At 48.4% G+C, this 26,918-nt stretch overlaps 7 protein-coding genes; 4 read left to right on the forward strand and 3 right to left on the reverse strand.

Moving 5' to 3' along the window:
• The first annotated feature begins 1,475 nt into the window (after window positions 1-1,475).
• Window positions 1,476-4,545, forward strand: GSTUM_00003779001 (uncharacterized protein). XM_002837534.2 has 3 exons: window positions 1,476-2,499; window positions 2,589-2,994; window positions 3,082-4,545. The coding sequence occupies exons 1-3, from the start codon at window positions 2,429-2,431 to the stop codon at window positions 3,658-3,660; spliced, it is 1,056 nt and encodes a 351-aa protein (XP_002837580.1). The 5' UTR covers window positions 1,476-2,428; the 3' UTR covers window positions 3,661-4,545.
• Window positions 4,546-4,942: 397 nt separating this feature from the next.
• GSTUM_00003780001 (uncharacterized protein) lies at window positions 4,943-6,032 on the reverse strand (the record flags this gene model as incomplete). The annotated part of the gene is made up of 2 exons (XM_002837535.1): window positions 4,943-5,104; window positions 5,163-6,032. The coding sequence occupies 2 exons, from the start codon at window positions 6,030-6,032 to the stop codon at window positions 4,943-4,945; spliced, it is 1,032 nt and encodes a 343-aa protein (XP_002837581.1).
• A 3,536-nt stretch (window positions 6,033-9,568) lies between these two features.
• On the reverse strand, window positions 9,569-11,112 carry GSTUM_00003781001 (uncharacterized protein). XM_002837536.2 has 1 exon: window positions 9,569-11,112. The coding sequence occupies exon 1, from the start codon at window positions 10,754-10,756 to the stop codon at window positions 10,139-10,141; it is 618 nt and encodes a 205-aa protein (XP_002837582.1). The 5' UTR covers window positions 10,757-11,112; the 3' UTR covers window positions 9,569-10,138.
• Window positions 11,113-13,085: 1,973 nt separating this feature from the next.
• On the forward strand, window positions 13,086-18,501 carry GSTUM_00003782001 (uncharacterized protein). XM_002837537.2 has 11 exons: window positions 13,086-13,397; window positions 13,504-13,845; window positions 13,925-14,768; window positions 14,835-15,018; window positions 15,078-15,154; window positions 15,206-15,433; window positions 15,489-15,973; window positions 16,055-16,303; window positions 16,359-16,718; window positions 16,775-17,917; window positions 17,966-18,501. Exons 1-11 carry the CDS (start codon window positions 13,255-13,257, stop codon window positions 18,423-18,425), a joined length of 4,515 nt encoding a protein of 1,504 aa, XP_002837583.1. The 5' UTR covers window positions 13,086-13,254; the 3' UTR covers window positions 18,426-18,501.
• Window positions 18,502-20,676: 2,175 nt separating this feature from the next.
• On the reverse strand, window positions 20,677-22,029 carry GSTUM_00003783001 (uncharacterized protein). XM_002837538.2 has 6 exons: window positions 21,627-22,029; window positions 21,541-21,568; window positions 21,262-21,469; window positions 21,176-21,205; window positions 21,044-21,122; window positions 20,677-20,991 (listed from the first exon to the last, which is right to left on the reverse strand). The coding sequence occupies exons 1-6, from the start codon at window positions 21,926-21,928 to the stop codon at window positions 20,940-20,942; spliced, it is 699 nt and encodes a 232-aa protein (XP_002837584.1). The 5' UTR covers window positions 21,929-22,029; the 3' UTR covers window positions 20,677-20,939.
• Window positions 22,030-22,480: 451 nt separating this feature from the next.
• Window positions 22,481-23,607, forward strand: GSTUM_00003784001 (uncharacterized protein). XM_002837539.2 has 6 exons: window positions 22,481-22,756; window positions 22,818-22,835; window positions 22,894-22,974; window positions 23,023-23,071; window positions 23,125-23,163; window positions 23,223-23,607. The coding sequence occupies exons 1-6, from the start codon at window positions 22,529-22,531 to the stop codon at window positions 23,228-23,230; spliced, it is 423 nt and encodes a 140-aa protein (XP_002837585.1). The 5' UTR covers window positions 22,481-22,528; the 3' UTR covers window positions 23,231-23,607.
• A 635-nt stretch (window positions 23,608-24,242) lies between these two features.
• GSTUM_00003785001 (uncharacterized protein) lies at window positions 24,243-26,183 on the forward strand. XM_002837540.2 has 5 exons: window positions 24,243-24,777; window positions 24,860-24,960; window positions 25,058-25,304; window positions 25,369-25,859; window positions 25,913-26,183. Exons 1-5 carry the CDS (start codon window positions 24,615-24,617, stop codon window positions 25,961-25,963), a joined length of 1,053 nt encoding a protein of 350 aa, XP_002837586.1. The 5' UTR covers window positions 24,243-24,614; the 3' UTR covers window positions 25,964-26,183.
• The last annotated feature ends 735 nt before the right edge of the window (window positions 26,184-26,918 follow it).

Raw genomic sequence — 26,918 nt, forward strand, 5'->3', positions numbered from 1 at the left:
TTTCACCAGGCTGGGGGAGGGATACCCATGCACTCGAGTACTCGTACGAGTACAATACTCGAGTACTAGTACAGTAACCGTAACCTTAGGGGCCCAGCCGTGTCGTTTCCTTTCCTCGCTCTTTTTCTCCCCCCCTTCCTTGCTGGGCTACCGTATTAGATGATGGGGTCACTGCAGCTTGTCGGACCAGGGGGACAGGCCTAAAAAAAGGTATTCTAGTCCCGACAGAAAACGGTGGAAGGTTGAACTGGTCAAATTGATCAACTTGTCATATGGCAAACTTGTTGAGTCTGGTTGGGCTGAGATCTAGGGATAATTTACAATTTGGCACGGGGAATTTTCGTGGTAACCGCACTGCAGCGTTGGGAAACAACGTGATTGAAATATCATATATCTCGTAGCAATTATCACTATGCCATTTCCATTTTTTTTCTTTTTCTCTTCCCACATACGAGTACTCGTACAGTACTCGCACAGTGTGGAACATGGCGTTGGGGGAGTTATTTGATGGCTTGATGGTATGGTTGATCCATGATAAGCAGCGGGTGGGTGGGGATTTCAGGTTGCGAGAAGCTCCTCAATCCCCGATCCATCCTGGAATGGAGGGACGGGGACGGACGCTTCTACGCTGCATGGCTGCACGGTCGAGGTCACAGTTTTGGATCACTGGCTGCTTGGATGGGTTAGCTTTGTCTTGCCCTCCCTCACTTCCTTGCTCCCCAGTCTATGCACCGGTACCGTGCTCTCGCCTTACTCTCTCATCCTAGCACTACCAGTGCTTGGCAGGAGGGACAAAGTGTGAGAATACCGGTATACAGAGCGAGTATGAGTGCTGGTACGAGCCGTGAACCGTCCCTCTTTCGCTCTGTTTCTCCTTGTGTTCTTGTGTCCATATATATATACCGTGCCGGCTATCTGTTTCTTTCGAGGAATGCGTCTGCCGTGCTTGGACGGGGAATATGGTTCATGTTGAGGGATCAAGGGGGAGGGGGGTGGGATATATGTATTAGAATATAGTACTCGAGTACTTGAATACAGGATAGGGTAGGATTGGAGCAAGGTCTCTCCTGTCACGTACATTGGGCAACCACTGCACGAGTACAGTACAGTACTCGTACTGTGCGGCACTGTCGCCCCTCGCTGCTGCTGTGTTCCTGCGACTCTTTTGCACTACTTGATCTTCCGCTCCATGCTGCCCGCTGCTCGCACAACCGGGAATGAGAGTACGAGTGCTCGTATAGTAGTAGGTGCGGCGCATTACCATACCATAACATAGGAAAGGGAAGTCTATAGAAAGGAAGGAAGAGGTGGACAAGGCTAAGTGGAGGACATTTTGGGGATACTTGCACATTATAATCCATCTCACCAGACAATCAATCACCACCACCACCGTCATCCTCTCTCCCCTCAAACCTCCACTCTCTCTTCAACCTCATCTCCCTCCCTCTCCTCCTCCCTTCACTACCCCCCCCCCTGAGGAATACCGGTAACTCGTTCTCTACATCTCCCTCTCCAACTCGCATTTGACCAAACCCCTCCTTTCTTTCTTGCAAACCTTTTCTTTTCTTTTCGTTCCACACATACTTTTATTCTAGCTTAGTTCCCGCCCATCCACCGGTATCACTGTAAGGCTGTCCATTCCTGATTTTCGAAGCCTTTCCAGTCCCTCTCAACCTTCTCTTCATATTTTCTCCCTTCTCTGCTCTTTTCCTCGTCCTTTGTCTGCCATCTCTCTCTCTGCCCGTGTGTGTTTCGTCTCACTTTGCCCTTCCTCCCTTTGGCCGCCCCTCGACTCGGGAAGGGCCCTCCCAATCCCACGACCTAGTCTATAACCATCGGCGACGCAAGCACCGATAGAACGCCCTCACCCACTCAAAGAAAAAAAATCAAAAATCAATATCATACACAAGTAATAGACCAGCTGCTTACTATCTCTTACTTTCGCTCGGTCCCCTCACTCACACATTTACTCCCCCTGCCCACACTAATTCTTTCTCACCTCACTCAATTGATTCTCGCCACTTTCATACATAATCCTGCCGGCACTTACTCGATCCCTTCCTTCCTTCCTTCCCCAAGGGTTAATTCACCCTAAACCCATTCCCTTTAACATCGACCAACCATCCCACCTTGTAAAACTCTTCTTCCCGCTCCATCATCCATTACCACCACCCCATCACCTTATTCTCCAGAGCACCTATCATTCATATCCCCCACCCCCATCCTTTTACTTCTAAATCCACATTAAATTAAACTTTCTCATCATCATCATCACATTTTCCACTTCGCTTTTCTGCATTGTTAAATTATCCAAGGTGGCCAAAGAAAAAAAGATTAAGGATTCAATCGTGGGAGTTTCGTCATCCTGTCTCTTTCAGGGATTCGTACAGTAGGCACGGGAGCTTGAGAGAGAAAAAACAAAAAAAAGATGTCCTTCGGTCATGACTCAATATTAAGCGGTGGCAGTTCGGGGTCAAGAGAAGGTTTAGCGATGAATTGGTATGATTTCCCCTTGATCTGAGAATTAGCCTCATCCAATACTTTGCTCATTCTCGCAATGAGCAACGGGCTGATCTTCCATTTGATAGGGTGCTGGATCATGTACTCGCCTACCCTGCTACATACGACTTTGCTCTACCACTTAGAACCATTTACATACTCAACTCGACAACACCTCATACATCTCCTGCTGATTTTAAGTTACTACTTCTAGAACATATATCAAATCTTCCATCTCAACCTTGCACTCTTCCACCGTCATTTCTTTCTACTTTTGTCAGGAAATGTTTCCCGCGGGACCTGGAAAATGTCCAGTTTGATCAGGCATTCACGGCGTTGGATTATATCCGGGACCTGGAGGTCCGGAGGTCAAAGGAGCTGGAGAAGGCTGCCAGAGCTAGGGGTGAGGGTGACCGGAGAATAGTAAATCTCAGGGTCAAGTCTATTAGGACCGAACAATTTTATGCTAGAGCTATTGCCGGCATCAGACGCTGGGTGAGTTTATTGGCTCCGTGATTTTCCGTTTTCATGGATAATATCTTTTCCGAGGCGCTTAAGTTAATGTTCGCATTGCATAAAAAGACCTTGCTCCACGAACTTTCCATCACACCATTCAACAAGTTCAACTGCATTGCAATCCTCAACACACTCTATCCGATTGAAGAAGCCGACATCAACTCGTATTTACCCGCACCCACACTCGCCAGCCAACGTCATGCACTTTGGCGGTACATCACCGGAGTAGAGAAAAATGGACCGGGAATATTAGAATCTGTTCGAACCAGCAATGGCGGTTGGGCGGGGGTTAGTGAAGCCGTAAACGCATATCTCAGATTGTCCCTAGATATGATCCAGAAGGCGGACGAACTGGCGAGACCATCCAGCATCGGCAGTTTCCGGTCAGATGACAGTATGGACATGGGCGCAACATCAATCGCTCACACAGCACCCGAGAGGAAGCGGAAGAAGGGCGGGTTTCTGAGAAGAGACACGATTAGCAGCGAAACATCGGAAGAAGAGGATGGGAAGGCGAGCACCTTGGAACGCATTGTGAGAGGTCTAGCTAGACTGGGATCATCTCAGCAGCATCTGGGCTCGCCTAAAAAGCTATACGAGAGTGATGCCGGCAGTGAGGAGGACTTTCCCATGAGATATGATTGATCGATCGTTGCAAACGAACCGGGAAAAGGGGAAACGAGTGTTTGGTGGAGACGAAATGAAATGCTTTACCGATTTTGGCTGGCTGGGGCGGATGGAGTTGCTGTCCATCGGCAATTCACGAACCGGAATGACAATGAACCAAAAAGAAAAAAAAAACCCCGAACGAAGCATACACGACGGCGGTATACAAGGGGGCCTTTCTCTCTCTTTATATATCATATCTATCCATCTTTCGGACAGGCGCAGATACCACACACATATATTATGACATGACTTTGTGTTTTTGTCCTTTTTTCTTCTCTTTTTCTACCCTTTTCCCTTTCATTTTTATTTTTAAATGGCACAGCGGACGGAACTTTTCACGAAAAAGAAAAAATGAAGGACAAGAAGGTAGGGGCGACCCTGGAAATGCACTTATCGGTACGACATGACCTACGAACAAAGCGAAGACTTGCTCGCATTTTATTTATTAAATTTTATTCTTCTTCCGTGTTGGGGATTTTTTTATCTTTTTTGTCCCCCTCCTTTTTTCTCTCCCCCCCTTTTCTCCCCTATCCTGTTGAATAACTACGCACGATACCGCTGCACACTCTTCATGTGAGCACGGGTTCCTTGTCCTTTTTTTCTCCCTCCAATTCTTGGTCGATAGGAGAGGTTGTCCGTGTCAGTGTCACACCATATCACCCACCCCCACGGAAGTCTTCAACCAAATAAAATAAAATAAATTCGACGCATAACACAAGGGAATGGCGTATTGTTATTTTCATCATTTTCATTTCATTTATTTCATTACACGGGGGCCCTTTTTGTTTACTTGCTGGTTTGTTTGAGTCTCTAGGAGTTGATAATTGTGCATACATTTTATTATTTTATTCGCCCTTTCTATCTTTCATTGTACTGCATATGGATTGGCGGGATTTGGCATCATCACGGTATCGTCATGCTTGTGGAAGTGAAAGCGAAATGAAAACCAGAGATATCCATTGTATTGTACCATACCCATCCATCTATCCATTCACCCATTTATTAACATCCCAAGCTCGAAAAGGATAACCAATAGCAATGTAAAGAGCAGGAATAAAGTAAGAAACCCACACAGACTATAAACCTTAACCAAGCCGCCAAAAACTAGGTTTTTTTTTTCTTTTTCACCATAGTAACAATATGTAACTTATTTGTTCCACTGTACAATGCGCTGTATCCAACTAACCAACCAAGCACAGTCAAGAAGTGGAATGAGGAAAAAAGAAGGAAAGAAAGAAAGAGGGCAGCGGAGGGGGAATTATCGTTTCCTCGTAAGCACCATTTCCAAAACCTCCTCCAGCCCATCTTTAGCCTCGGACGGCGGGAACGAAGATATGGCCTGCCGCGCAGTGTCACAGAACGACCCGGCCAGTGCGAGCGTGCGGTCTATGCCGTTTGATTTGTGGACCAGCGCTCTTGCCTACCCTCCCTCTCCCCCATTAGCCACCACAACACAAGTGAAGGGAAAGAATGGGTACCTTCTCGGCATCGCCGTCGAGACAGAACCTCCTCTCAATCAGTTCCCCGAGTTCTCCAAACTCCTCGCACGCGTAGAAGACGGGCGCAGTGGCCAAGCCTAGTTCCAGGTCCGCGCCGGCCGGTTTTCCAATCTGATCGTTGGAGGAGGTGTAGTCGAGCACGTCATCCACGAGCTGGAAAGCGAGTCCGAGGTGGCGGCCGTAGGAGTACGCTTTCGCAGCGACGTCTTCGGTAGCGCCGCCAAGGACGGCGGTCGCGCGGCATGACTTGGATATCAGGCTAGCGCTCTTGAGGTATGTCTTCTCGAGGTAATACTCGAGTGAATCGCGCAGGTGGGCTTCACGCGAAGACTTGCTTGTGAAGTCGGCGGTGGTGCCGGTTGCTGTGTTCTGCAGCTGGAGGAGCTCGCCCTTGACCAGTTCGGCGATCACTTCCGCTAGCAGTTCTATAACCTCTGGGTTTCGTAGCCGCGCCAGATACACGCTCGCCCGGCCGAGCATGTAGTCGCCCGCCAGGATAGAGAGCTTGTTTCCTGAGAGAGAATTGGCGCTGGGATTTCCGCGCCGGGTCTCGGCCTGGTCGAGGACGTCGTCGTGCAGGAGTGTTGCTGTGTGGATCAATTCCACGATTTCCGCGAGACGGCGTTGGGTTCCCAAGACCTGTACCCTTTCCCCCGTCGTCCCCGCTGCGACTTCGCCCGGACCGAGAATGTCAGCGGGCATGAGCCGACTGCTGAGCAGCGCTAGATCCGGATTTGTATCCCGCAGGATCTCGGCCGGGGCTACGGTGTTGTTAAAGATCTTTTCCAATTCTGCGCTTGCGCGCCGCCAGCTCTGCCGCTTCGGGGCGACGGCGGTGGCCCGTGACATTAGGAACACCACCATGGGACGGAAAAGCTTGCCGTTCGCTTGGAGGTAGTATTTTGATGCCTTGTCAAGCCCCGGTAAGTTTGTGGAACACAGCAGAGAGATTTGCGATTTCAGGTGGGTGAGTTCTGGAGCGACAATTTCCTCTGGCTTTACCGGGCGGCGGAGGGGTGGGGGTGTGCTTCCAAGCGGTAATGTTGAAGGTGTGGGAGGAGTGGGTGGGAGTGTCAGGTCTTCCAGAGGTGAAGTTGCAGCGGAGGTGGAGCTATATCTTGCTGACCGCCGGAGTGGTGGCGGTATTCGAACATGTCTTGTGAATCCGTTGCTGTTGCCGCCGCTGCGGGCGAGGAGGAGTGGCCGGCGGAGAGAAGATGCCATTAAGGCGGGTGACCGACGCCAGACTAATCGGACGATTTGCTACCCGCAACCCAGCAGGTGAGATGGCAACTGAACAGCGAGGCTCAGATCAACTCGAGGAATTCCAATTGAGTGAGTATCCGAGAGAGTCTCCAACTCCGCCCAAATAACCCCTCTCCCGTTCTTCCTTCTTCCTTCTCCGTTCAAGCAGCCAGGCCTTCCACAATTCCGCCGAGATAAGCGAAAGTGAGTTTTTGGGAAGAAGGGAAGAAAGGAAGAGAAGGAAAAAGGGGTGGGATGAAAGCAGGGAATGAGGGTAAGGTAATGGAACAAGAAGAGAGATGTTTGATGGATGGCTGGTTGGTGGGGAGGGAGCAAGTACTGTACGAGTACTGTACCGTCTGCTGCGCTAGGGTACCGGTAATGGTATGCCAACTAGGCGACGAAAGAAGTTGACCCCCACTTGGGTTTTGCACACAAAATGCAGAAGTTTAGCCAACCACGGCAAAGGTGCACAGTAAATTCTCTTCTTTAAACAGGAATCGGATGAAAGAGGATCACAGAGAATTTGACGTATAAAATTACGATTTTTTTTTCCCTTCCCCCGAGCACCAGCAGCAAGTATCGGTACGAGTACTCGAGCAAATGAATTTCGCCGGCATGGTTGTCTTGCCGAAATCAAACAAAGCCCGCCCGTCTTGGCAATATTTTTGGTCTTGTCATCCAGAACCCGAATTTATGGAGTAAATGGCCTTCAATTATGTGAGCCCCGTGTCAAACTTTGTCTATCTTAGACACCCCCTAGGTTATGGTGGTAAGTAGGAGCCCGTTGGGAATGAACATTTTATATGGAAAACCTGGCAGGCGTCGGTTCCCCTAGTCGGCCGGCATGCAAGTACCGGTACCGTACTCATACTTCTACTTGTACCCTATCGTGATAATAATAATAATAATAAAACTTCCGGTTAGTTATCACCGAGCACCGAGGATTTTTTTTTTTTACCGCCAACAATTCCCCCTTAAGGTGGGGGTTAACCGGGGATGAGGGAGAAAAATAAGACTTGGCATGTATCAATATAATATATACCGGTACCGGTACTTGTGCAGACTGGCATTTCCGTGATATTATTAAATTATCTGATTAGATTTGGGATCTATCGGCAGCCGGCCCGGCAAAGGCGTGTTTTTTTGTGAGTGCATTTTTGCCGAGACGAGAGGCTGGAGAGTTTGCCCCGCCGCCATGATTGGGGGGGGGGGGTGAGTGGATCATGGCGAATCACGTCGGTGGTAGATTTTGGTTCCGAAATTCAGTTAATGTATGATACGAGTATCATACCGGTACTGTATCCATCTCGACTACCGGTACTCGAGTAAATTTACGATAGATCCTGATTTCTGTAAGATAGGGCGCCACGGGTGCCGACTAAGTTACCAAACGCTCCGCACGTTCTTGTACGGCACTGGCACTCCAAGTGTTCCTTCGCTAGAAGCTTAGGGGCCTCATAACCCCCTCCTAACGTCCTCCAACCCCGCCAGCCTTCACCACGGCAATCTTACTCCGGGAAAAATAAAATAAACGGGGAGAACAGCCTTCTCCGGTACTCTAGCCTCCCGCGCTCGCTCGGCGTCCTCTCCCGATTCGCTTGGGGGGGACGGCGTTTGGAATCTGCGCTTTTTTAATACTCGAGTGGTGATGGATCGGGTTCCGGGTTGTTGGGCGCGCTTCTTGGCGCTGGTGGGGGGGGGTGCTGTTTGATCGGGAGCTCCTGGTATTATTTAGTGCTCTGTATAGCGCTTTACTGGTGAGCGGCACTACAGCAATATTGTGAGGAAGAGGAAGGGTATTTACAGCACTCACTGGCGCACTATACCGGTGTCATATCATAAGAAACTCATTCCACACCCTTGCCCCTCCCCCGTTACCCCGACGACATCATGAAATGCTCACCCTCACACTCCCACCAGGTATGAGTTAGTCTATGATACCGTACCTGGCTCGAGTTAGACTACCCGCAGTCCAACTCCCAAACAGCGACCCTCTGGATACTCGTACAGGTACACATATCATACACATAGCTACAGGCTACAATAAGCGCAATTACGATACTCCACCCACAACCCGCGAGCATCACGCATAACATCCTCCGCGCGCACCGACAACACGGTAGACTACGGGTAAATAACTCGTTCCCTCGCAAAAAGGAATAATTGTCCGTGACGGCGGCCCAGTTGCGAACCTGGTTACTTTACTATGATAGTATAAAGTAGGAGAGAGAGATCTGCGGCACCAATACTGTACGAGTACTTGTGCCTGTAGTATAAATTTAGGGTATTCGCCGTTACACAGACCCGGTTGGCTGCAAGCGTGATAAGGTGAGTAGCAACAAGTACGGTAAGTACCGGTACCGCCAAGCTGCCAGATCGCAGGCGTTGTGGGGGGTTAGGGTTACCGTACAAGCACTGCACTATAACGGCTAATGTACCGGTACAGTACTGAGCACTGTACCGGTACTTGAGGCGGATTTTCAATGGTTCATGTACGAGTACAGTTATCATGCCAGGCAACCACAGTGGCCGGTGGGAAGGCGAGGATGCCGGTTGCTGTCTGTCTGTCTGTCTGTCTGTCTGTCTGTCGTCTAGTCTATATGATTGTTTCGTGGTATTTCCTGGAAGCGTGACTCCGACTGCTGTATGGTATGATGCCGCCGCTATGTACTCGTACGGTACGAGTGGACTGCCTGACAATGCTGCCATCGCCAATGAGGCCAGAGCGGAGGCAACGGAGCAGAGCCTCCAGTCACAACACTCGCACAACACCCACAAATCACTCGCTGTAAACGTCATCAAAATTGCAGCAAAATGCCTCATGACCGTCTGCGTTACCTACTCAGTACGAGTACAGTACTCGTACCCTACTGAACCGACAACAACAACGACACATCAACAGCCGCTGCCGCCGATACTACCCGTTAGGCTCCCTCGCTCACAATTAGAAAGTCTACTTAGTACCGGTAGATATCTTCAACATCGTCACAAAACGGGATGGAATTGAATCCATCATCTACCTTGCCAACGCTCTGCAAATGGTTCAAGACTTTTTTGAAAAAAAAAAAAAAAAAAAAAAAAAAAAAAACCATTTACTGTAGTTGCTATTGAAATTGGTTCATTCACCAGTCCATCCGTTTGTTTGCTTGTTCGTCATTCATTCATTCATTCATCCATCCATACCTTCCATAATACATAATACATATAATAAAACATGTCTCCGACAAAATGCATGGATAAAACCCCCCGCTAATTTATATATAAGGGAAAAAAAGAAAAGAAAAAAAAAGAAGACATAATAATAGTACATCTTTTGAAAAATGAAATAAAATAACATAAACTTCTGCAAAAAAAAAAAAAATTAATAGAGAGATAATGAAAATCCGAAATACAATCCTTTTATGCCATGCTCCAGATGCCACGCGCAGTACAATGGAAAAAGTGATGAATGAGAATGATGAAATATGGAAGGAAGTGGAGGAAAGAGGAAGAAGAAGAAAAGAAAAGAAAACATTATCAGAAAACCTGTATAAATGCCCGTGAAACCCTTATTGAAAGAACAGGATAAAAAGAAATAGAAAAAGAAAAAGAAACCCAGCCCCGTTTTAATACCCAAGGAAAGGAGATACAGAATGAAAAAGGAGAATCGTTCAGGCATTTACGATCGTGACATTAAGAAGCGAAAAGGTATAAGAAATTGGGGGAATTTATAATTCCATATCGACTTCGTAATCCGAAGTTTGCGATCCGGCGTATGAAGTTCCGACAGATACCGCCTCGACAGAGCCATCTCTCTGTCTGATAATCCTTCGTCGAATCCGTCGCTCGGAGCTTTGCGAATCGAACCCACTATCATAGTCCGAATCCGAACTCCCGACCGATTCCGTGTAGCTTCTCTTCGCTTTCCTTGGCTGAACCCCGAATTTGAAGTGTTGCTGAGCCATTGCTTTGGCAATTGGTGAGGGTCCCCGACCGGCCGAGAGCATTCCAAAACTATAAACGATCTCCCGCTGAGATTCGTCATCGGAATCGGAATCGTACATTTCCCTCCCGTAGTCTGGGGACGGCTCCTCGTATTCGCCAATTAGAAGCTCTACCCCGCTGTCTCCGTATTCGTCTTCGATCTCCTCGATCTCGAAATCGTCTGCATCATCGCAGTGGTCCGTGTAGTATGAGCATTGTGATGGGGCGGGTGACGGGCTCAATGACGGTGGGGTATGCGGCCGCGAGAGGTCGCGAGGAACGTGACCAAACCGGTTGCGACAGTCTTGTGGAGCAGCGTGTATCCGTAGTTTCTGCCATTCTGAGTGAACTGTTGAGTTCATTGGGGCGAGGCGAGGAGATGCGGACGGGATGGGTCTTGGTGAGGTAGACTGGGTGGTCCACGATGGGGGCGTGTGAGGCCTTCGGCTGTCCATTAAAGCTGGCTGCTGGCACTACGGAGGTATGTGTTGATGGGATTAGAGATTGATATGAAGCTTGGAAGCCGTGTGGTAGCAGTAATCTAACTTGGGATCTGCGCTGGAGGGGAAGGAGGAGGTGAAGTAAAGGATGATGATATTCGGAGCGAGCTGTCTGCTGCCTGACAGGGAAAAGAGCGGGTCTTATAGGGAATTGGGATGAGGCTCGCATATGGAGAGAAGGAGTGGGGTGGGGGGAATGGTGGGAAGCAAAAGCAAAATGAGGGGAGGGGTGATGAGAATGCGTGAGAGAGTTGTCGGAGGAGGGGTGGAACAGCACAACGGAGATGACTCTGATTGAGGTCTATTTTCGCCCGAGGCCGCCGTTACCATACCGGCAATAAACTCGTAGTTTTTTTTTCCTTCTTTTCCTTTCTTTTTTTCCTACCAGTGCGGTTTGCACATGTCGTCACACCAATCCCACACGGTAGCAAAAGCATCATTTTTGCAAAGAGAGAGGGGGAAAAAGGAAAAAAAATATGCTGTACTCGTACATGAAAAAAAAAAAACCCCCCCGGAGAGGGGTGAAAAGACGGTCACTTGTTTGCCTTCATGCATCTCTGTTATTTCGTTTTCGAACACTTGAGTCACAATGCAATTCCATGCTTCATGAGAACATGAGGAAGCCGGTTTGCAAAGGGAGAAATGGTCCTTGTTGTGCGCAGTGGGTGTGCAGATTGCATCAGTGTGCAGAAGCCACGAAGATTGGGGACGAATAGAGTGACAGGAAGTGACTCTCTTTGCGAAATTGCGGTGCGTTGGTGTCTTTTTTCCTCCTTCACACCAACGGTACCGGGACCCTACCACCGTACCTTCTTACCAGGGTCCAGGGAGGAAGAAGTTTGTGAACAATTGCCCGTGTTCCAGCCTTCGATTTCTGTCTTCTCGAGACCCGAATTCTTACATGCTTGTCACCTTGTTACCGGCACTGCTGGCATATGATACTTGTACCGCTCTCTGCCACCACTGCGCCTGTCTGAGGAGGAGACAGCTTGACAACGCTTCCATACAATCCTCCCATTCTTCCCCCCTCTCTCAAACAACACTCCCCCTCAGCCCCCTTCTCCTTCCCCCCATATCGGGAAGGACAAACGAGCTTGACACAGTATTGTAAAAACACGACAACAACTAAAACAATCGCTTTCCTCTATGTAACCGTAACCGTGCCTTTCTGAAAATCCGCACTTTGGCCTTCATTTGTCGCTCATCGACAGGTATAGGGACCATCGGGAACAAAGATATCTATCTAACTTCGGGGAGAAGAGATCCGGCACCACTTGTATAGACTAGTTGCACGATGCAAGTATAATCCCGTGCCATTTGTTCGGGGAGGAGTGGGATCCCCTCACACACCATACGGGTATGATACTCTTAACCTGCGACAAACATCTATCATATTACCATACCTTCCCACCTGCCACCCTTCTTCTTCTCTTTCTATAACTCCATTTCAAACTATTCGACCAGACGAGGGGATCTAATTTTATCCACCCGATGTTTTCCCACGCTTGCGAGTACAGTACCAGTGCCGGTGGTTGACGAGAGCACCATCTCTTTTCGGTCGTCTGAATACATAACTATCCATTGCTCCGCTTCTCCTACTTCCAGTAAGGGAAGAGCGATAGGGACGGCGAGGTTGGGGGTGCCAGCGAAGAGCATCAGGACAGGATAGATGAGCGATGACAGTGGGCATAGAAAGACCAGTAGATTGGCTGGATAAAGGATGTTGGTGTGGGAGACGGCAATGCTGTAGGTGCGGCCGTCGAGCAAGTAGTGAATATATTGAGTTTGGATTAGAACTACATTATCTCGACGGATGAGGGATCTGAAGAGGAGGCAGGAAGGGATGAAGGGGGTTGGGAAAAGAGGAAAGATCTCGATCGGATCCCCGATACGAACAAGCAGATAATCACCATCGGTCATTCGTTATTTTGCTCAGAAACGAGGAAAGGCGAAAGGGAAAAAAGGAAGAAAGAAAAGGAAAAAAAAAAAAAAGCTTAGCTAGGATCCGAGGTCCAAGGTGCTTCTATTCTGGCACTGCGAACGCCTGGAACAAAGATCATGGGGCGATTACTTGACTGCATCCGACTGTAACCAATTGCAAATTGAGCGTGGAGGCGAATGCGTGTCCTCAAGCCTCTTGGCATATTTTCAGCCGCCTAAACGCCAAAATACCGGTAATGCCAAACGAAAAAGCTCCCACGACACATTCCAAAAGTCTGCTGATAACACCTTGCTTTATTCGATACTACACCCTTTGGAACAACTATCCCATTCGAAGAGATTCTCGATCGTCGGACAACTTTGCATGGACTGACCCGGTATATTTGCTGTCCGATTACCTACATTGAAGCTTGGATAGGATGCGATTGCCCAATTTTGGGGGAAGGCTTTCTGTGGGCCTTCTCTTACTATCACCTTGCGTACGACTGGTTTCATGCGGTCCTGCTGTCGGTGTTGCACTTAAGGCTTCCTGGAATGGTGCGCCATTCTTATTAGAACTATTGTGAGTGCGAAGAGGAGAAAAAAAAGGGGGGGGGGAGTCCCATCATTAACACCATTGTATTCTTCATGAGGCTGTCGTAGGCTAACACCGGGCTGTCTAAAAATAGGGAAACCGCCGCTGAGGAGGTCGGGGCTTCCTATTTTCCTCTACTTGATCGGATAGCGGCAGGCGATTTTGCCAATATAGACTCCGACAAAGCTCTTTACCACGCTTTTCTACGGGTTGCACTGGAGGAGGGGTTCTTGGTGGACCAAGAGGAGCTTGCTTCCTTCAACTTTGCGTTGTCGATACATGCTGCTGCTCCGAGGATAGAAGCTCACTACCACTACTATGAGAACTCTTTGGAGCCCATAATGGGGAGGTTGTATGAGGCCACTTGTGAAGTTTGGCTTCAATGGAGTCAAAAACAGATTTGTGGCACTGATGGTGATTTTAAGGACATGTTAAAGTCTTGGGAGAGATATCGGAAGTACGACGTCTTGCCTTTGTGTGTTTTGTTTGTAGGAAGGTCCTAACGGCTTCCCTAGCAATCGACGGAAGCTTCAGTTTGACCGGGTGCTGGAGACACGAGAAGACAAACCAGCAGCCATCCTTTATGCCGATATTGAAGCCCCAAATTTCAAACGGTTTCACGAGGTACTCAAGGATTATGCCAAACAAGGAATACTTACCTATCGCGTGCGATACAAGCCCCGGACCAACAGGAAGGGACGACCTGTGATTCTCAGTGGGTACGGCGTGGAGTTAGCTCTCAAGAAAACAGACTATATTGTCATGGATGATCGTGATGTCTCTGATGAAGGCGGTGTTAAGAAGGGCAGGGACACACAAACTCCTATCGGAGAATTGGATGATCAAGAGATCCAGGACGTTGAGCCTCTCCACCCAAAGGATATGTCATTCCTTGGAATGAAGGCTGCTAGTTTTGTTATGGATAGCGGAGATCCCCTAGCCACACTTCTGAAACTTCTGCAAGACTTTCCGAAACACGCCTCCTCTGTGGCGGCAATCGAAATTAATCCGGATGTCGCGGATGCACTTCAGGGAAACTGGGACTCCTTTCTTGGCCCCGGTCAGAATGCTCTCTGGATTAACGGGGTCCAGCTTGAAAACTCCGATATTAATGCCTTCGCACTTGTTGAGCATCTGCGAAGGGAGAGGAGATTCGTGAATAGTTTCAAGACTCTTGGGGTTAACTCTTCCGAAGCTGTCCAACTACTGTCCCACCAGATACTCGCCAGTTCTAAGCAGGATGAGGTTCCGCAGAGGTTCGACTATCGTGATAATATCGAGGGCGGAAAGACCATCGTTTGGCTAAATGATTTAGAAAAAGACTTGCGATATCGAGAATGGTCTGCCGCAGTTGATACGGTATGCCGTTCTAGATAAATCTCTCCATTTTCCGTGCTATATCATGTAGCTAAATGCTTTTTATAGCTTCTTCGTCGTGTCTACCCCGGACAGTTGCATCCCCTCCGGCGCAATGTGCACCATCTTGTTGTTCCCGTAGACCTTGCCTCTAAGGACGATCTGGCTTTGATCACCGAGCAGTTGCGTTTGTTTGTCGATAGGAAGATTGCTCTCCGATTTGGAGTAGTGCCTTTGACCGGGACCCCTGAAGGTCTGCGCATCTCACTTTTTGGGGAACAATTGCAAGTGACTAACTCTGATCTAATCTAGCTGTTGCGCAGGCAAAGGTCTTCTATTACTTGAATGAGACTTATGGCCTTCCGGTTGCTTTGGGATATCTTGAATTGGTTAGTAGGCTTTGTGGCGCTACCTAGAGATCCTTGCTAACCGTAGTATAGGCGCTTGGATCCGGCCAATTCTCAAAGCCAAATGCTAAAGTCTTGGATCAAGTTATCAAAGAGGCTGAGCTCATTGAGGGTCGGATCGCACTGTCTTTGGAGGAGGTACTGTCCTCCGAGACTATCGAAGAGCGTATTAAAACGTCTAAATCATGGGCTGGTAGAATGGGCGCAAACACTCTCATCCCTCCGGTGTTCATTAATGGTCTTTCTCTAGCTAGAGACGAGGTATGCGAGCAATTCTCAGTTACGGGGGACTTAGCTGAGAGACGGGATATTATAGCAATGGATGCAAATGATGAGCGCTCGCCTTCAAGTTGATGTTCAATTGACCCAGAGAGCGGTGTATGAGGAAATCGCCAACGACGAGACCGACTTTGCCGTTCTACTTTTGGGTAATGCGGCCACACGTCGGAATTATTATATCTTCCCAGAGGGTGAGGAATCTATCAAAACTACAAATGTTGGGAAGCTTTTGCAAGAATATGCTCGCATCTTTGAGAAGTTACCAACTGTTGTCTCGGATAAGCCAGACAAACTTGCCGAATCCACTATCTGGGTCATTGGTGACTTTGACGAGAAGGATGGATATGAACTCCTCCAAGGTGCTAGCGAGCTTCAAAAGGTTGCATCAGGCGTAAACTTGGTTTTTATTAACAACCCCCAACTTGTGAGCGAGAGACCTGCACTCTCTACACTTCTTTATCAACTCCACCAAGTTGGATTCTTCAAAGGCCCCGAGCAACTTCAACAACTCTTGGAGGAAGTGTCACCATTGAAAGGGCGTGTCAGTATTCCAAAGGTTGAAGCTCTATTGCGAATGCAGATCCCAGATGCCAAATCTGCTAGCTGGCAGTTCCCCGACCATATCGAGTCCGGGAACTTCTGGAGAGAGAGCCAGAAGATGTTGGAGGTGGCCGGATTTAAACCTGGACAGAGGGGAGTGATCATCAACGGGCGTGTCGTGGGACCTGTTCCTATTGATGAGGAGTTTGGCGCAGAAGATTTCAGGCAGCTCTTGGAGTACGAGCATTCTAGAAGGATTTTGCCTGCGCTAAGGGCTGCTAATGAGATTGGCGTTTTGGAAAAGCTCAAAGGGTTTGTTATTCATCGTGTAGTGTTGCTCACAGTACTGATAACTGACCTCTTCGAGTTTTCAATCTTCTGCGTGCCTTACCAATCTAGTTGCTCTGAGCAACATTCCCGAAGTGCCTACGAGCATGTTCCAAGGCCCATCATTGGCCAGGACAGATGCCTTCAACAGACTTTGGAAGCGAGAACATGTTGCTATCAAGTTGGGAGATAAAGACAAAGCTATCTTCCAAGTTGTGGCTTCCATTGATCCGGCAAGCGAGCTCGCTCAGAAGTGGGTGCCAATTCTGAAGGTCTTGTCGGAGATGAGGGGCGTGTATATGGATATATACCTTAATCCCCAGAGAGTAATTACGGAGCTTCCGGTTAAACGATTCTACCGTCATGTTCTCAACTCTGCCCCGACCTTTGATGAAAATGGGTATTTATTTGCTCTCCACTTTGCGCTTCGTGGGCACTTTGGCTGACTCTATTTAGTAATCTCGCGGATCCCCAAGCTCGGTTTGAAAATATTCCAGAACTTCCTTTGCTTTCTTTGAGTATGGATGTCCCTCCATCTTGGTTAGTAACGCCCAAGGAGTCGCCGTATGATTTGGACAACTTGAAGATCCAGTCCCTGAAAGATCGCTTGAAGGGAAGTGATATCGAGGCGCTCTATGAGCTTAGGAGCATTCTTATTGAGGGACATTCTACCGATATTATTAATGGGGGGGCACCAAAAGGAGCGCAATTAGTTCTTGGTACTGAGAAGGAGCCTCATTTCGCAGATACTATTGTCATGGCGAACCTGGGTTATTTCCAGTTCAAGGCAAACCCTGGATACTACAAAATGGAATTGAAGGAAGGCCGCTCTAGGGAGATCTTCCACATCGACAGTACGGGGACTAAGGGCTTCCAACTGGGCAAACGTGAGATAACCGACGAGGATTCCGAAATCTCATTGTTGAGTTTCCAAGGAGCTACTTTGTTCCCCAGATTGTCAAGAAACCCGGGAATGGAAGTCGAGGATGTCCTTGAACAGTCTACTGGTGTGCCAGGGAATATTGGTGACTTTGCTGCCAAGTTTTTGAGGAAGGTGGAAGACGTACTTGTGAATATCGGATTCCTTGCACCGGCGGTGGATTTGAAACCTCAGGCTGATATCAATATTTTCTCCGTTGCCAGCGGCCACCTTTACGAAAGATTTTTGAACATCATGATGCTTAGCGTCATGAAGCACACCGACAAATCGGTCAAATTCTGGTTTATTGAGAACTTCTTATCTCCCTCGTTTAAAGATTTTATCCCGATAATGGCTAAGGAGTACGGCTTTGAGTATGAATTGGTCACATACAAATGGCCCCATTGGCTTCGTGGCCAAAAGGAAAAGCAGCGCGAGATTTGGGGATACAAGATTTTGTTCCTTGACGTTCTCTTCCCCCTCGATCTCGACAAAGTCATCTTTGTCGACGCTGATCAGATTGTCCGAACAGACATGAAAGAGCTCGTTGACCTGGATATCCAGGGCGCGCCATACGGCTTCACGCCAATGTGTGATTCTAGAGAGGAAATCGAGGGCTTTCGCTTCTGGAAGCAGGGCTACTGGAAGAGCTTCCTGAAGGGCCTTCCGTATCATATCAGGTGAGCCTGCTTGCCTTACTTTTAATTACCTCTAACCAACTCTCGCAGCGCCCTGTACGTCGTAGATCTCAAGCGCTTTCGCCAAATTGCCGCCGGCGACCGCCTCCGCCAGCAATACCACCAACTCTCTGCCGACCCGAACAGTCTCTCAAACTTAGACCAAGACCTACCAAACCACATGCAAAGTATGCTCCCCATCTACTCCCTGCCGCAAGAGTGGCTCTGGTGCGAGACCTGGTGCAGCGACGAGAGCCTTAAGACAGCAAAAACGATTGATTTATGCAATAACCCTATGACAAAGGAGCCGAAATTGGATCGCGCTAGAAGGCAGGTCCCGGAGTGGGCAGCGTACGATGAGGAGATTGGGGCGTTAGCAAGCAGGAGTTTGAAGAAGGGAGGGGAGCAGGAGGAGAGTGAGACGGCAAGGGAGGTAGAGAAGGAGGAGGAGACGATGGAGGTGCTAGGGGAGAGGGAGGGTGAGCGGCTTGCTATCAAGGAAGAGCTTTAGGTGGGCCGGGATAAGGGGGCGGGGGATCTGTATTTGTATTTAATGGAGAGTACTTTTATCGTAGTGGTTACCGGAACAGTGAACTCGGAGTCCGTGGCCTTTTTTCCTGAGGGTGATTGTGCATGTGCTGGGTGGTCGGACATATACATGGGGTGTCACTCGGCGTGGGAAGTTGTTGCTATTGTGACACTCTTGAGCAGCGGATGGATTTATGCCTGACGCTGGGCGGGGGCAGCGCTCTAGACCTTCGGGATGCAATATCACTCAGGGGGGTCGATCACGCCTCCTCTGAGGCTTTCTCCTGAGCCGGGACCTGGGGGTGGTGCACCTCGGGAAGCATTCCTGGCTAGATATTAAATAGACTTTAGGACATCCCTCAGAGGTCCCAGCGAACCGAGTGACAAGACGTGCCTCCGGCTAGAAGCGTGGTTTGAGAACGCACAACCATATGTAGCAGGGCCAACAGTGCTGCACTCCCGAAGGGTCAGGCTTGGGCGTGGCAAGGCCTCCGGGGAGGATGTTACAGATGGCAGAGCCTACTACTCGAGCTGAACAAAGAAATCTCAAACACTCGAGGATATTGGCATGAATTTCTTTGAAGATATGTAGGAGCTTGTTCCTACTGTTCCTTTGAGTTTGGGTTCTTAGTTGTGCCCGTGGTGGGTCTGTTGATGTGAAGGGGTCCCGGATGGATCGGTTCTTGAAACATGATCTATTCACTTGCTGGGACTGACTCGTTTTGAGCGGTTGGCGGAGGTAAACCCGCTGCGAAGGCTGTTCCTGGTCCCTTCCATGGTATGTTCCCGAAGACGTAGTTTCTGTGGGCTGGTAAGGGGAAGGTTATTGATTAAGATATTGCCAATCTGACTACCGCAGTATCTTTCTATATATGTCTTTGAACTCTCAGCTGTTCTCCCTGAATCGGACTGTTGCGTTGCTTGCATATAGCACATCTCGGTAAGTACCGGCTGGGTAAGCTAACTATTCCTCCTCCCCATGGGCAGGAGCCCGAATTGCAGTACTCAAATTGCAGTCCCTGAAGGCGGGAGCCTGAGCTGTAGTCCAATGTCTAACTCGCACGCACAAATACAGAGAAATTTAGTTGACAGCTGGGTATAAATACAGAGTGTTTCTTGCTTCTTTCTTTACTTATTCTCTTCTTTTAACTTCAACTATCAACATAATTTTTTTTTTTACAATCCTTCAATCATCTCTATGGTACCTGTCAACCACTTCTCTATCACCTCTTTGCTATTCCTCTCCCAACCAACATAAGGAGAGTACTCAAGACTGTTTCCGATTGTTGTATGGAAAATTTACTGCTGTGATTATTTCTTTCAACTTAAAGTTTCAAAGTTGTAAAGACAGATTTTTGACTATGTGTAGTTGAGAGTTATGATACAATGTTGATTTGAAGTAAATATAAACACTTTTAAACTTTTTATATTTACTATTATTATTATTATAGGTTTTTCTCTTAGTACTATGATACAAAGGCTAAATATTAAAGTAGATATTAAGGATTATGGTATCATAATCGCCCATGCGGCATTTGTATTTTCTCTAGAGTGGTTTTATAATAAAGCTTGCTTCTGATATCCCGTTTTGTGGGATCGGGAACCACTATTCTGGTGCAATGAAATTGCTGGATGAAAAATCGGGAGTGCGTGGTATGTGGGCGTTTGTGGAGCGGTACAGCGCGAGTCCATATATAGGCTTGTCTGGTCCGGGGTGGTGGCGGTCGTGGTCGACGGGCGGATAATGCCTTGTTTCCGTGAGTCTGGGAGCACGCTGTGGGGTCGTGGGCGCTATCTCCTCTACAGCTTGTATCATAGCCCCTGATTCGAGAACCTAGGTTTGTTGGGGGGGTATATGATACGTGAGAAGGGGTTACAGTACGGATTACAGAGCGTTCGCGTAGTCTAGTATTGTTAGCTCTTTAACACTTGATTGAGAACTACTACGTTGCTGAGAGTTCGCCCAGCAATTTCCATGGCACTGGCGCCACTGTATAAGGTTCCAGAAATATCGAGACGAGATATATGATATCATACCTAAATTGTTATTAGTGTTATTCATAATTTGTCACTCGGGAGCATTTTTCTCGGCGTGCGGTTCACCAGCTTTGGCTTCAACCCACCGACAAGCGAGTATCGCCTCGCATTTCACGCCCCATTGATTCCGGAGGCCTTTGCAGGGTTCGGATATCTGGGGGCTCTGCGTTCACCCACCGTAAGTATTTGTGAGAGAATACGAGGAAAATTTTGCGTTCATGCGTATGATACATATTACAGCTCCAGTACTCAGCCAGAAATTGTACCGGGACCTCTTTGTGGCTTACTTGCGACCACCCAGTCTGCCCCCAAAATGAAGTTTCTCAAAGTTTCCATTTTGCCGCCGCAAGATAAAGGATGCAGGAGAGATTCACATCCCCCAGTTCAACTATCTAAAACCCCCGGATCCAACCAAGCGGCAATGTAATAAAAACAAGCTTTTGCGGTAAAATAAATGTCGTTATCTGTATGGAGCATCCGCCCTGATAACTGCTGCAAGTTCGGGCTCCCACCTTTTTATATGTTAGAATAAACGCTTAAGATGCATGCAGAAGAGGGACGAACTTGTCTCCGTTTGAGAGAAGCTTTTCCTTGTTGTAGAGTAATTCCTCTCGTGTCTCGGTAGCGTATTCCGCATTGGGGGCTAAATGCCATCAGCGTTGTCATTTCATGAAACGGGGAAGGTTTGAGATGTACATTCTACGATAGCGTCCACCGGGCAGGATTCTAGAAATGTCAGCCGCCACCACGAGCACCATTTAGACACCTCGGCAAGAATATACCCTGACAGAACCCACAGTAGATACACTTTGTCATATCGATATCGTATCTAGTAGTCCTCCTACTCCCATCCTCTCGCTCCTCCGCTTCGATCGTGATCGCCAATGCGGGGCATATGGCCTCGCAAAGCTTACAGGCAATGCAGCGCTCCTCACCGGATGGATATCTCCGCAATGCGTGCTCGCCGCGGAAGCGTGGGGATATAGGTCCCTGAAACAAATTAATTGGCCGCCCTATCAACCCCAACCCCGCGCCGAGCAACACGTATGGCGTAAACATACCTTTTCGAACGGATACATGATAGTATACCTATCTCCCCATCAGCCTCTCCCTGTTTCCTCCCTCCAGGTATAAAATGGGAACATACGGAGCCCTAAAGAACTGTTCCAACACTACATACATCCCCCGCAACATTTCCGTCATGAGGAATATGCGTCCAGCTTTGTCGAGTGCTGACTCCCCCTCCTCCCAATTTGGCGTGCGGTTGGTACGAAGTCCCGATGGCAGAGGCCCTCTTGGAGTAGCATATCTCGCAATGTGGGAAGTGGAAAAGTGGTGGGTAGCTAGTATCGAAGAGGCGGGGAGAAGGAGTGTATGCGATTTTGATGATGCTAGGAGCGTGCGAGTGGGGCGGGCCGATATAAGTCCCAGGGAGCGGAGTGATGCCATGGTTGGGAAACGTAGTGAGTGTAGGGTCTTATGATGGAAGCAATTGCCTCGAGGGGGGAGGGATATTGACGATGATGGCGGATCTGTGGTGTAGGGGACGTTGGGGGTGGGGGTAGGGGTGTGGGTGGGATTTTGCTGAATGCGATTTTAGTTTTGGTGGCGGATGGATAGTACGTAGAAGCTTGACACTCTTCGGCAGGAAAATAGGCGCTTTCTGATTGGTTGGGAACGCGGAGTGCGCCGCTACCTTGATAGAGGAAACCGGTACTGGTGGGATATATCCAAGGTATTGTCGTAGGGGTTTCGGTTCGTGATTTTTTTTTTTTTTCATTTTGAAAAATTTCAGTCGGTAATTCATCTAGAATCCGTTTTATTATGACCTCCATAGAATAAGTAGGGACTATCCCCTCCCATGGGTGGAGCGAGAGAGAGGCGGTTATGTGGTTTGGCTTTGTTTTGCCGTTGCAACAGAACTTGCAGGCATCGTGAAAACCGTCACCAACCTTCTTCCGTCTCTCATCTCTCCCCATCAATCCTTTTCTCCCCCCAGCAACCAATCACCCCTCCAACAATCCGTCCCCCAGTGTACTCACCGTCACCATGTTTAGATTAATCTCCGTTCGTGCCTGTAGGGCACTCTCCACTGTTGCTGCTACTGCTCGTGTTTCCGCTCCCATTGTCGCTCGGCCAATTCTGGGACCGCGGTTTGTTCGTCCATCTATGGTTGACAGGGCCGTCGTCGGTGCGCGATACTACTCCGCCCCCGCCTCTTTGTCGAAGCAAGAAATCGAGTCTAGAATTATAGACTTATTGAAGGGTTTTGATAAGGTTTCTTCATTGTCTCTGCCTTTAAAATGTGCAATCTAATACTGATCGCCGGGTATCCTAGGTCACCGATCAGACCAAGGTATGTCTCACTTTATGGAAGGGGAGAGAAGGAAATCTTCAATTGATATGCGGTATAGCTTTCTGGCACTTCAAACTTTGCCAATGATTTGGGATTAGACAGTCTCGATACTGTCGAGGTCGTAATGGCTATTGAGGAGGTTTGTTCTAACATCGCTGTCCTTGGATAGCCACTGATAATATCGCAGGAATTCAGTATTGAGATTCCCGATAAGGCTGCAGATGCAATCCTGAGTGGTAAGTAGATGATGATTTGGGAACGAGAACTTATATGGTACTGACTCCAATAGTTGACCAGGCCGTGGACTACATCCTCGCTCAGCCTGACGGTTTGTGGACCCGCCCTTTTCTCTCCTAATCCGAGTCATCACTGATGGTAATATCATAGCTCACTAAAATACATGCAATGGCTCGTTTTGGCGGTAGAAAAAAACAGTCTCATCGATTCTTTCATGTTCCATCTTCTCTGTATATGCCTCGTTGCGCGGGATAGTGGGTGCTGTTGGGTGTTTAGAGGAAATGCGATTTCCAGCGTTCAATTAAGAAAACTCCCCTTGTTCAGGTGCAGCCCATTGGCCATTGCCAATTCAGACGAACATTGTCGCCAAAACATTTCTCGACCTCTACCCCGACCATTGTTCCTCCGGGATACCGGCACGGCTTGAGTTCAGTACTCGAGCACCTTTCCTTGAGATATGTTGTCTTGGAACGCGGGTTAAAGTGTCATGCGACCGTGTAGCCCTAATCATGAATAGCGATGCACTTATCACTGGCCCGACTCCAGAGTTCCTGATATATGGATACAGCGGTTCTCGACCCCGAGGGGGAGTATTTGTGTTCGTCTATGGATGCCGTGCTTGGATGATTGGTCGATAGATATCGTGTTATATTTATCGGAAAACTGACTAAAGAGTGCCGGATTCACAGCCATATACGGTTCAAGAGAAACAAGTTGAATAGAATAAAGACTGTGGGGATTTTGGAAGTCACAGCAAGATTGGAAAGGGGAGGAGATTGTTGGTAGTCATCACTCCCCTGCAGGCAATAGCAAGCCCCCCGAAGCAAAACATATATCAGAAGGGAAAAAAGTTGCAAGAAGACCATAAAATATTCGCTCATAGGTTACTTATGGTCCCATCAACTTGTTCTGCGCGGTATCATACTATCTGGGACAAAATAGGGATATAAAAGACATATTATAGACTCGATAGTGGAAGTTCCCAATTTCGTCTTGAGATGGGAGAGGGGTGCATAATTAATTTTTTTTTACCCATTGTGGGCTCTGGGGCCAGCCGCGCAACCAGAAGGAATAATAACCCTTGCCTTGTGGAAGCCCGCTAAGCCTTACCGGTGCTCTTGCCGCCAGTGCTGTACTCGTATGATACTCGAGTAGTCTATTCACGCAGCAGGCGTCGATACCTTCTTCCTCTCATGTCATGATCATCCTCCACCCGTGACGCCTCAAATACGAGTAATACTGCTCATTGAACTCGCAACCCTAACTCTCCTCCAACAACCCCCCTCCTCTCGTCCATGGTATCGTGCTACAGTAGTTGCACCCAGTCCTACAAGCACTTGACACAGCCAACCCGCGTCCCGTCATACCGCCGATAAACCCTTCCAGTATCATACCTCCTAAATCATCTCACTGTCGTCGCGTACCGCTTCTACCTCTCATCACTCGACAAACTACCGCAAACCTTCAGCAGCGTGAGGTGCCCCGTAGCACGGGTACAGCCGAGTTAATCGATCGAAAAAGCTATCATACAATCTACATATTATGGCGTCGAATACCGGTTTGACACGGAGGAGAGGTGGTGGTGGAGGTGGAGGCTCGGCTGGAGACGAAGTTGATCGCAGCAGTTCACCATCTACTTCTAGACCAGCGGAACCCCGAAGCGGGGAGACATCATTCACTACTGCTGAGAATGGACATAAGATTGGTGAGCTTTGTCCTTTTTTCTTCTTTCTCCCCAGCAAGACAGGCTCGGGGGTTGGGCTGACGAGGTCTTTTGCGGGAGGTAGCTTTTGATCCCAGAGACATCAGTGAGAATCAGGAGAGGAGTAAACAACCAAAGCTTACTCTAATGGAGGAGATATTGCTTCTAGGTTTGAAGGACAAGCAGGTACGCTTTATTGTCTCTTTTACGTGCCTTGGTTTTGGATTCCCCGAGATTTTTCTCCTCTTCTTTCCAGGTTTCTAACTTTGTGGGGCTTATACAGGGATACCTTTCTTTCTGGAACGACAACATATCTTATGCACTCCGTGGTTGCATCGTTTTGGAGCTTGCCTTTAGAGGCCGTGTTAGCATGCAGAAGGATTCTAACAGAAGGAGATTCCCGTTATCGGATAGGATAATCGAGGTGATTGATGATACTCTCACCGGAGAAGTGTTGCTTGACGAGGCTCTGAAAATGATGAAAGCAAGCGAAAAGATGAGCGTGAGCTCCTGGATCGACCTTATGAGTGGTAGGATTTCTAGTTTTATCACTGGGTTTTCTGGAGCGGTCGAGCTAATGTGTTTGTATGGTAGGCGAGACCTGGAACCTGATGAAAATAGGATACCAGTTGAAGCAGGTCCGCGAGCGCCTAGCCAAGGGTCTAGTAGATAAGGGAATCTTGCGCACAGAGAAGCGTAACTTTCTACTTTTTGATATGGCTACCCATCCGGTTGCAGATGGCGGAGCGAAGGATGAGATAAGACGCCGTGTCCGAAATGTTCTTACTTCTCGCACAGTTGTCTTGCCCGGAAATCCGTTCTTGCCAGAAGACTTGGAGTTCCGTTATCTACGGACAGTGGCCATGGTCTGTGCTGCGTATGCGGCAAACGTACTAGAGAACGCTTTGGCTACTCTTGGTCACGAAGCTAGGGAGAGGGCCTTTGCTCACGTAGACGAGCTATTGGCCGAGTTTTCACAATGGCCATTCGCCAAGAGAAACACTGCTGGTGGGGTTGGACAAAACTTGGGGACTGCCACTACGGAGGAATTGAATAAGAATAAAGATCGGGAGCTCCAGATAGAGGTATGATTTATCGGTGATGGTTGATCTTATTTTTTTGACTTATTTTTTTTTAGGTCGTCGCTGCTGTACTGAGCGTCTTTACAAGACTCGATTCACTACTCTGATGCAAAATCTTCTAAATTCATTCACCGAAAACTCCTTTTGAGTTCTGGTGTGATGGGCTATCTTGGCTATTTTCGCGGTCCTGATTTCCATCGCTCATTGCTTCTCCCGGCCTGTTTAATTCGGTGGGTGTAAAAAATGAGGGACGAAAAAATCTTTAGTGGGATGTTCGTCTTCCGCATTTTACGCAAAATGAAAAACCGAGGTTTATTGCTTTCCCTGTCCAGTTCTCTCTCTTGTTCTAGCTGTTGGTGCACGTTACTGTTCCTCCTATTTACTGTTTTTTCTCTCTGTGCTCGACTTTTCACCGTGGTTGCCTGGATGGAACGTTGCACTTCGCCCTTCCTCTCTCAGTCCCCTAAAAGTGTAAGGAGTCTCATATACATACCCTAATACCAAGAGTGAAAACGACCAGGTAAGGCGCCAATAGTCTGTTATCTAGAAAAAGGACAAAGACGGTAAGGAGGAAATTGTAATCAATCATGACCCACTGCTCGCTCTCTGTCTCTGAGGCGTAGTTCTTTCGCTCTTACCAAATATGGGGGTCTCGGCTCTCGATCGTGACTCCTGCATCCACCGCTTCTCCCGCTCCTGCACTAGTTGCTTGAAGTACTGTTCCGCCTGTTTCGTGTATGAGTACTCTTCTGGTATGAACCCCTGCCGATTCGGTTTATCAAAGGTGGCCCCACTCTCAAACAACGTCCGGATAACCTTTAAGTGGCCATATGCCGAGGCGTACTGTTCCCAATTAGCTCCCTTCTTCGACCCCCCCCACTGCCCCCTAGCACAAGTAAACCTACGTGCAAGCCTGTATTACCCAGCCCATCAACAGCATCAATATCCGAGCCTCCATCTAACAAAATCCTAACAATCCCGTCCTTGCCCGCCCTAGCCGCGAGTATCAGGGCCGTAGCGCCAGCTTTGTTTCTATAATCCAGTCTACCAAACATCTCCACG

This window comes from Tuber melanosporum, assembly GCF_000151645.1.
Source record: "Tuber melanosporum whole genome shotgun sequence assembly, scaffold_190, strain Mel28".
NCBI lineage: Eukaryota > Fungi > Ascomycota > Pezizomycetes > Pezizales > Tuberaceae > Tuber > Tuber melanosporum.

What these genes read in the sequence shown, in the direction of transcription:
- GSTUM_00003779001 (XM_002837534.2), top strand. Translation starts at nt 2,429, where the DNA reads ATGTCCTTCGGTCATGACTCAATATTAAGCGGTGGCAGTTCGGGGTCA. An exon ending in GAAGGTTTAGCGATGAATTG is followed by an intron (nt 2,500 to 2,588) that starts GTATGATTTCCC and finishes TCCATTTGATAG; the next exon opens with GGTGCTGGATCATGTACTCG. An exon ending in TTGCCGGCATCAGACGCTGG is followed by an intron (nt 2,995 to 3,081) that starts GTGAGTTTATTG and finishes TTGCATAAAAAG; the next exon opens with ACCTTGCTCCACGAACTTTC.
- GSTUM_00003781001 (XM_002837536.2), bottom strand. Translation starts at nt 10,756, where the DNA reads ATGAACTCAACAGTTCACTCAGAATGGCAGAAACTACGGATACACGCT.
- GSTUM_00003782001 (XM_002837537.2), top strand. Translation starts at nt 13,255, where the DNA reads ATGCGATTGCCCAATTTTGGGGGAAGGCTTTCTGTGGGCCTTCTCTTA. An exon ending in GTTTTGGAAAAGCTCAAAGG is followed by an intron (nt 16,304 to 16,358) that starts GTTTGTTATTCA and finishes GACCTCTTCGAG; the next exon opens with TTTTCAATCTTCTGCGTGCC. An exon ending in GGCCTTCCGTATCATATCAG is followed by an intron (nt 17,918 to 17,965) that starts GTGAGCCTGCTT and finishes CAACTCTCGCAG; the next exon opens with CGCCCTGTACGTCGTAGATC.
- GSTUM_00003783001 (XM_002837538.2), bottom strand. Translation starts at nt 21,928, where the DNA reads ATGGCATCACTCCGCTCCCTGGGACTTATATCGGCCCGCCCCACTCGC. An exon ending in TCATGTATCCGTTCGAAAAG is followed by an intron (nt 21,470 to 21,540) that starts GTATGTTTACGC and finishes AATTTGTTTCAG; the next exon opens with GGACCTATATCCCCACGCTT. An exon ending in GGTGGACGCTATCGTAGAAT is followed by an intron (nt 21,123 to 21,175) that starts GTACATCTCAAA and finishes GATGGCATTTAG; the next exon opens with CCCCCAATGCGGAATACGCT.
- GSTUM_00003784001 (XM_002837539.2), top strand. Translation starts at nt 22,529, where the DNA reads ATGTTTAGATTAATCTCCGTTCGTGCCTGTAGGGCACTCTCCACTGTT. An exon ending in TCGTAATGGCTATTGAGGAG is followed by an intron (nt 22,975 to 23,022) that starts GTTTGTTCTAAC and finishes ATAATATCGCAG; the next exon opens with GAATTCAGTATTGAGATTCC. An exon ending in TGCAGATGCAATCCTGAGTG is followed by an intron (nt 23,072 to 23,124) that starts GTAAGTAGATGA and finishes TGACTCCAATAG; the next exon opens with TTGACCAGGCCGTGGACTAC.
- GSTUM_00003785001 (XM_002837540.2), top strand. Translation starts at nt 24,615, where the DNA reads ATGGCGTCGAATACCGGTTTGACACGGAGGAGAGGTGGTGGTGGAGGT. An exon ending in TGAGAATGGACATAAGATTG is followed by an intron (nt 24,778 to 24,859) that starts GTGAGCTTTGTC and finishes TGCGGGAGGTAG; the next exon opens with CTTTTGATCCCAGAGACATC. An exon ending in TAGGTTTGAAGGACAAGCAG is followed by an intron (nt 24,961 to 25,057) that starts GTACGCTTTATT and finishes GGGCTTATACAG; the next exon opens with GGATACCTTTCTTTCTGGAA.